At 42.3% G+C, this 8,093-nt stretch overlaps 1 protein-coding gene across 1 annotated transcript; it reads right to left on the reverse strand.

Annotated features, from left to right (window-relative positions):
- Positions 1 to 4,539: 4,539 nt before the first annotated feature.
- On the reverse strand, positions 4,540 to 7,490 carry mycb (MYC proto-oncogene, bHLH transcription factor b). The gene is made up of 3 exons (XM_088919427.1): positions 7,282 to 7,490; positions 6,148 to 6,799; positions 4,540 to 5,538 (listed from the first exon to the last, which is right to left on the reverse strand). Exons 2-3 carry the CDS (start codon positions 6,788 to 6,790, stop codon positions 4,982 to 4,984), a joined length of 1,200 nt encoding a protein of 399 aa, XP_088775553.1. The 5' UTR covers positions 6,791 to 6,799; positions 7,282 to 7,490; the 3' UTR covers positions 4,540 to 4,981.
- Positions 7,491 to 8,093: the final 603 nt, after the last annotated feature.

Below are 8,093 nucleotides of genomic sequence, written 5' to 3' on the forward strand. Positions count from 1 at the left end.
TTTAAAGCTTTTTTTTCGTGCATGTGGTTTTTCAAATTCTGTATGCTGACTGATCACCAAGTGTTCCAGACTGTTCAACCTAGGAACAGGTTAGCATCTGTCAGTTTGATGGACATTTATTTTCACATTCCTGTTGTGTAACAGCGTAGGGTATTTTTCAGAATGGCTCTGGAGATCCAACCTTTCAGCCTCTCTTGGTCAACAGGAACCTTTGTGAAATGCACAGATGCCATTCTGGAAGCCCTACTTTGGGCGCAGGGTGTAGTATTTTTACTTATTCCCTTTTAAACCAATCAGTCACTAAAACAAGACATTACAAACAACTATGTCTTCATTGGTACAGTACCTGTTACTATAACGTTTCAACACGTATTCCTCAAAGGAGGGAGTGGAAAAGCAGCCTGGTTAGAAATGAAAGACATAAGGTTTTTCCAAATGCCTTTCAGCAATTAACTTAGGGGAAACTGGCAATTTGTTTTCAACGCTAGTCAAGTTATCATCACAACCCCTCGCTGGTTATGTAGAGAGGGAAAAAGTTGCCTCACGATTTTGAGGTTACGTAATAATGTTGTGGTGGCTGAGAGGGAAAGTACGCTTCCTATGACAGCACACTCATATCAGAACAAGACACCTGAGCGAAACTTTCAGAAAAAGAGTTTGAAGAATGGAAAGACAACTTTACTCTCTAACTTCCCATTTCTTCAGTGGAAGAAATTACTTAATTCTTCCAAGGTGTAGTAACTGTGTGTGAAATGGGTGTAATAAACAAACACCGTTCTTCCACTGTAAAAAAGTAGGTAATGCTAAAAGATTGGACAACAACCCGGGCTGGGTCTGACATTTTTGAACACTGAAGAGAAACCAAATAATGCAGAGATAAGAAAGGGGGAGGGGGAAAAAGCAAAATCTACATACAGTAGAAGCAAAAAGTACATACCTGTAGAAAATTGGAATGTAATGAATATTACCTGAGTTGTATAACAAGGGAACGTTGGGTCTTCCCTCAGGCAGCTTGCCTACAAACAGTCCCCTCATAAATACCCTGCAGTTTGTTCTTTGAAGATACTGAAGTACAGCAGGCCTCAGGCATTCAAAGGAGAGTAAAATGGAATATAGCCCAAGCTACATCAATTTGTATATATTAAATACATTAACTTCTCAAAAGAAAAGGTGCACCTATCACATAGAAAAGAAAGCAGCCCTAATGTATACTGCAAGCAAGATTTATTGTCAGCTGCTGTTTCATTGTCTTTTCATTGTTTACCTAGAAAAGCCATTACACATCCTCCACTATTTACTTGTGGAATTATTCTATAAATACCCTGTTCCAGTTAAGAGTATAAAAAGGGTTACAAACAGATGGAAATTTCCACCCATCTGTCCCTTTTCATAGTTCATAGCATATTGATCCTTCCCAGTTAACTAATTTAAAATTATAACCAATGGTTTTGATATAACAATTAGCCTGAAAGGGACAGAACCAGTATGTCTAAAACAAAACCTATCAGTTGATCTTAGGAAACACATTGTGAAATATTTATAGCACAGAAAATAAGCTTGAGGCAAGCTGCTAAAGGTTTTTGATGCTGAGATACTCTAAATTGTAGTAAAGAATTTATAAACCAATGGCATAATTAACAGAGGTAGCAATTCAGAGAAAAAAAAAGATGAAAGAATTGATCTTCTCATTGCACTGATCTGAAGAATAGCAGATACCACTGAAACTAACACAGCACTGAATAACCACAACACAGCAGATCGTGATTGTGACTCTTACACAAATGAAAACACTTTAACTCTATCAACAAGAAGTAGATTCAACTATTTTATTGGGCATGGAAACCTTTTTCTACATTTTATTCAACCTGCAGACATTGTCAACCATTACATATGAAAGTGACAAAATGAACTTGAAATTAGGGTAATTTTACAGGTGGTATTGTAGATTAAGGTATTATGAAATACTGGACCACAAAGTAAGAAAGCTTCCTTTCCAAAAAGAAAATGGCCCTGAGCTCACTTGTATAAGGGTAGTCACTGAATTAGCAAGAAATGGCAGAGGATAAGAAAAAAAAGCAGCAGTATTTCTGCCATTAAAATGGGGTCTAGGAGACCATGGAGGTTGCTATATAAAACACTATGCCTGGCACTTTACAAATTAGTAACTTAAAGGGTTAAATCCCCGACCAAACAGTTTTTGGAAATGTTAATGTTTAAAAAAACCAGACTTCACAAACCCAAAGTCTAATCTTTACACTCGTTTTACGGACTGTGGAGACAGTGAATTGTCATTTCATTTGACAGAGAAAAGTCTGAAGACACTATGATCTAATAATTTTAGGAGCCAGCTCAGATGAATACACAAAAGGAAGGCTCAGTACAAAGCAGAAATAAATCATCATGAAGAGACCATAGGTTTCAGACTTTTTATGGCCTACAGCAAGGTCATTTCAATGTATATTTATACCTAAGAGAAAATGTTATGTCACAACACTGCCTAATGACTTTCCAAATTATGATTAAAAAACGCAAGCAAGCGACAGGTTTCAAAGTGTAGCAATCATTTTTGTTTTGTTCTCAGGACATCAATTGTTTTGGATATCATATTTATTAACCAGAAAGACAAAACACTTTTTTTGCAGAACATTGCGGAATTCTTAAATAATTGTTGCTCACTTTATAGTTTAGTTTAGAGCACTGCTCAAGTTAACTAGAAAAAAAAAATGAACCCCTACATTTTCTGGGATTTCAACAAACTATGTCAAGATTCACCTGATGTAGGATTCTGACATTCTGCAATCCCTGGTCCCAAAAGTGAAAAAATGACAAAAGGAGGCTACATGAACGTATTGTTTCACAAGGTGCTGAAACAATGTCACTACATAATTCCACTGTTTGCACCAGTAAATACCCAAAGATTAAGCTACAAGTGATTCACAAGGAACCTACACTCTTTCCTTTTTACCTAATTTCACTGAGGAAATTTGTTAACCAGTTTTCACTTCCAGGAAAGTGAAGGTTCCATAGTAGGAATAAACAAACTAAGAGAAGATAAAAAATTGTATTTGGTAAGATTTAGGAGACCATATCCATAGGCTTTTAAAACAAAAACCTTCAGACTAGTCAGAACGATGGAAGGAATTTTACCAGAAGCACTTTTCAACATCTCACTCTAACAGTACTTGACCTTTAAAAACCTTTATAAGACTATTTCCAAAACAAAGTTACTGATGGGTAAAAGCCTAACGGTGATGCCGCATACTGTGATGTTGTACCACACCCAGACTGAGGAATGTCACAAAATAAACAGCTACTGTATCAACAGGCCACATCTTCGCCTCAAGTTAAGGTTATAAAAGCCATAAACATTCATTTTTAGTAAGTCACTAGCAGTCATGAGACAATCTGCACGAGACCTGCAATTCCAAGTAGCCACTGAATAACGCCACATTTTAATCTCAATGACCTTAATTCAAAGCATAAATCAAAGTATAAATTCACTGCTTTGTGAAGTGCCACACATTTCTTTAAACCTATAGAAGGCAATTCCTTCAGACACATTGCAAAGCAAATACATTCAAGGAACATTACCAACTTTGCATTATTGCATAATACTTCAAAGGCAGCCTACAAGGTGATATTACAGGGCTTTCAATAACCTTAGGAACAAGCCTGCAATTCACAAGACAGATAAAACATTAAAAACTGACTTTCAAAATCAGAGAGTAATGTCATCTTGGTAATGCCCCTTAAACTGAACTGTGAAATACCTGAAGAAAATGCATTCAGTAAGTTAAAAAACGCTTGCGGCACTTTCCACTGTTATAGTGAATTTAAATGCTGGACATCTCAGAAAGCCTAAATTTAAAATGCTTTTAAATACAAAAGGCACCAGGAAGAGAAGAGCACATCCAGTTACTGAGACACAACTAAAATGTGTGTGTGTGAGCTAAGCTACAGAGGACACTTGCATTCCTAAAACACATGGAAGTCTGCTGATTTGAATGTAAGGGTGGGCTCTTCAAGGCTGTTACCAGAGGACTGGACTGCTCTCTACCCTTATGAGTTCAGTTTATGGCTTTACAATGGTTTTGAGGTACGCTGTCGATAAAATCAGTGCAGAAGCTTTGAGATTAAAGTTAGTGTCTCTACTTATGATAGAATCTACCACCATAAAAAAAGGTTGCATGTAACTAGAGATGAAACTGCATCCCTTCAGGAACTTGAACTTTTTAAAAACGAGGGAAAGGGAGGCAGGATGATGCAGAAGTCCCATGAGATCATATTCTTAAAACTATTCATGACAGCCACAAATCCCGTGAATACCGATACTTGTGGTCAAGTGGATTATGTACAGTACTGCTTTTGCTCCTGTACTATAAAGCGGTTTTACAGTTTGTTCTACATTGCAAAGCGCTTCAATCTGCAGAAGCAGGACGTTCCAAACCAGTCAGTGAAGGGAAAGAATTCTAAGCAGTGGAAAAGGCAAAAGGAAACTTTAAAAACCAAAAGGTGTACAATTAAAACCAAGCAAATCACTTCAAGGTTCATAAAGACATGTATTTAAATAAGATTCAGAATCAAAAGAACAATTATGGCACAAGCCACATGCTGTCTGATGAAACCAATCCCAAGTACTCTAGTCTGCAAATTTTGCAGATGGCTTACATAAAAAAAACATTTCAAGAAAATGTTTATTTATATAGAAAATTTTTACATGATTTTATTTTTTTTAAGAAAAATATTACTTAAAAACAATTTGTAATTTAAAAAAAAACCTCCTCTCCACATCAGCTGAGGCAGTTTAACTTTTGGCAGAACCTCTTCAAAGATCTCCACCAAGGTTGTGTAGTTTGGACTCCCTCCTCTATCCTCCCCCCCCCCAAAGTCTTGAATTGTTGCATTTACATGCAATAGATAATACACAGCAGTCCTTCTAACATATAAAACACTAAACTGTCCTGAGTCCTTTTATAAGGTCTTATATATGAGGGCTTCTGAGCTGTGCAAGCCTGTGTTTCAGCTGTTCGCTTTTTCTCCTTAATTGTTCTTTCAAAGAAATGAGTCTCTGTTCATCTGCTTGCATGCTGAAGATGCATTCAGTTGCCTTTTTGAGGATCACAACTTTGGGTGCCTTTTCATTGTTCGCTACCTCGGGTATCTCGTCCCTCAATGCAAAGAAGCTCAGTTTGAGCTCATTCCGCCTCTGCCGCTCCAGAACATTGTGAGTCCGCCTCTTGTCATTGTCTTCTGTATCGGATGTCCTGGGACTCGTGCACTTGCGGTTGTTGCTGATTTGTTTGAGGACCCTGGTACTGGTTTCCAGCTTTATCCTCTTCACAGCTGGCTGCTCGTGCCTGGTCGACGGGGGGGCCGCGTAATTGTGTTGGTGAATGGGGACATGACACCTCTTCAGTACCAAAGGACTGTGGTGAGGTCTGTGGGACACTCCGGACTCGCTGCTTTCCGATCGCTTGATGCTGTGCCTCTTCTCCACCGTCACCACGTCGATTTCTTCGTCATCCTCCTCGTTGTCTTCTGCAAATGAACGAACACAAGGGTTTCAACCACAAGGAGACTCCGGCCACCAGCCCACTTTCATGAGGATTACTATCACACCTTTAAACATGCTTTGAAGTCGGCATTCCTCCCCTCCGCCCCGCCTCCTCCTCCTCCTCCTCCATCAGCTGATACTCCCAACACTGAACTCTACCCTGCACTTCAGCGTAATGGCTTAAAAAAAATATCTTATGCAACAACTACCCATGACAGGGCAGACCGTTTGCAAATGTAACACGTTGTATTTCTTTAGCACAAAGGGCACCGGCTTTTCTGGAGAGCGCGGTACGCCTGCAAGGATCAAATTCGGGTGTCCCTGTGCACAACGAAGCACCTACTCCCCGTCACCCGATAGGAAAATGCCTTGTTTCACTTCACTACCTCGGCTAACCCCTCTTGTTGCTGCTCCTGACATAGCGGCTTCAGACGGTACACCCCTTTTCTTTTCCTGCAGGCTGCCTATCGCGACTTCGTCACGACAGGTTTAAATCCCCCCCCCCTCCGCCTTCACTCCCCAAAAATATAACCTTTTCTAAACGTCTTTTAAACGGCCATTTACAAATTAAAATGACGCCCAGCGCGTCTCACCTGAGTCGCTGCCGCTGCTGCTGCTGCCGCTCGAGCTGCTCGTGCCCGACGGCGTGTCGAGAGCCGAGGGCAGCGTCACGGTGCCGCCGGCTTTGGGGCTCTCGCTCATATGGTAGGGGAAAACAACGGAGGGGTCAATGCATTCCGACGCGGAGGTATTGAGGTCTTGCAAGTAGTTGGCGTTCAATTTATTGCCCGGAATGTCGCAGGCAGCCTCCTTCCGAGCGGCCTGCAGGGACGCCAGCCGCTCCGACACCACCTTCTCCAGCTTGGCGGCCGCCGAGAAGCCGCTCCACATGCAGTCCTGGATGATGATGGACTTGAGGAAGGACTGGGAGTAGTCCGCGTCGCAGATGAAACTCTGGCTGACCACGTCGTCCCCCAGAAACTCGGTCACCATCTCCAGCTGGTCGGCGGTGGAAGGGACGAGGCTGGAGAGAGAGGGTCGCCGGCTCGGGGAGAGGGGAGGAGTGGGGAGCAGCTCAAATTTCTTCCAGATGTCTTCGCTGGGAGCCGGGGGCTGAAGCTGGCTGTGCTGCTGCTGGTAGAAATCCTCGTCATCGTTGTCAATGTAGAAATAAGGCTGGATGGAGTCGTAGTCGTAGTCGTAATTTTTACTCGATAGGCTGGAATTCAGCGGCATCGTGGCTGCCTGCGAAGGAAGTAAAAATGTGAAAAAACGTATAATAAAAACCGATTCGATCTATCCCTATAGGCTCCCAATCTAAAGCAGAGGTTGCTGTCCTAAAATATCACTCAAGTTATTAAAAGTACGAGCCTTAAGATACAATAGGCAACGGTTAAATACTACAAGTCACCCAGATGTGATGTTAAAATGCCAAGTTGCAAGGAGAAACCCCTCTAGCTGCGCAAGACTGCATGCCAAAAAAGCAGCTGATTCCACAGCTAAGAAAGTCAGCCGGCATTTAAAAAAGCAGCTCACGCTGACAAGCTACTCACACGTCCCCCTTTTTAAAAAGCGATCCCAAGATGTAGCAAGAAGCCCAACCGCATTATCAGATGCAAGATGATTGTAACACGTATATCGACAAGGGGGGGTGGGGAACGCAAAAGTTTTCCAATCGCATTTCAATGCGCCTTTAAAAAGAAAGAAAACCAGAAGACGCCGCTTACCGGGAACGAAAACAGGGAGGAGGGGGGGAGACCAAAAACCAAAAAGCAACCGGGACCAGCCGAAAGTGTCTGAGCCCAGCCGGTATGCGCCAAGTGCAAGTGAAAGCGGTATTCCAGAGCGCTCGCTCGTGTCTGTCTGGCTCTGTCAGTGGGTCAGCCGCACGCGGGCAGGGGCTCTGCGCCACAGCTCGTCATTCACGAAGACGAAGGCGAGCGGCTGCTCCCCGCGACTTTTAATACTGCCGCCGCCTCACCACGGCTAGTATCCGTCCGCCGCTCACCGCTTTTTCGCGCCAAATTAGTGGTCCGCAGAAAGGACGGGTTCTCGCCCCTCTCTTTTGGCGGGGTACCCCCTAAAATCACAGGCGAGGCTGAGGCGGCGTGAAGGGGCTTCGGACTTTCCGGACCCCCCGGGGTTTGTTTTTAAAACGGGGTCGTGAGTTTTTCCTGGGACTACTTTTCTGGAATAGTAAAAACGTCACGACTGACTGCACACACCGCAGGCATAAATGAGCCGGGCTGCTGTTAGCACTGCTGTGTGAAAAGCGGTGGAGTGAATTGTGTTTTAACATCTTAGGGTTATAGTTTCCTCCCAAAACAATTTAAGCATGTCAATTAAGACATATTTCAACTGCTTACACATCTTTATGTGTACGTTCTACCAATTTCATTCTGATTTGTGAATTAAAGGATTGAATTTGACGTGTTATTTATTGGCTGGATTTATATAGCGCCTTTCAATCCAGAGCACTTTTAGCAAAATATCTGATATTTCTTGATCGTAACCTGCTCCAACATGCAACTGCATTGCG

This window comes from Atractosteus spatula, chromosome 6 (assembly GCF_055471065.1).
Source record: "Atractosteus spatula isolate fAtrSpa1 chromosome 6, fAtrSpa1.hap1, whole genome shotgun sequence".
NCBI lineage: Eukaryota > Metazoa > Chordata > Actinopteri > Semionotiformes > Lepisosteidae > Atractosteus > Atractosteus spatula.

Coding starts and splice junctions, on each gene's coding strand:
- mycb (XM_088919427.1), bottom strand. CDS start 6,790: ATGCCGCTGAATTCCAGCCTATCGAGTAAAAATTACGACTACGACTAC. Junction 5,539..6,147: donor CAGCAGCGGCAGCGACTCAG/GTGAGACGCGCT, acceptor GTTCATTTGCAG/AAGACAACGAGGAGGATGAC.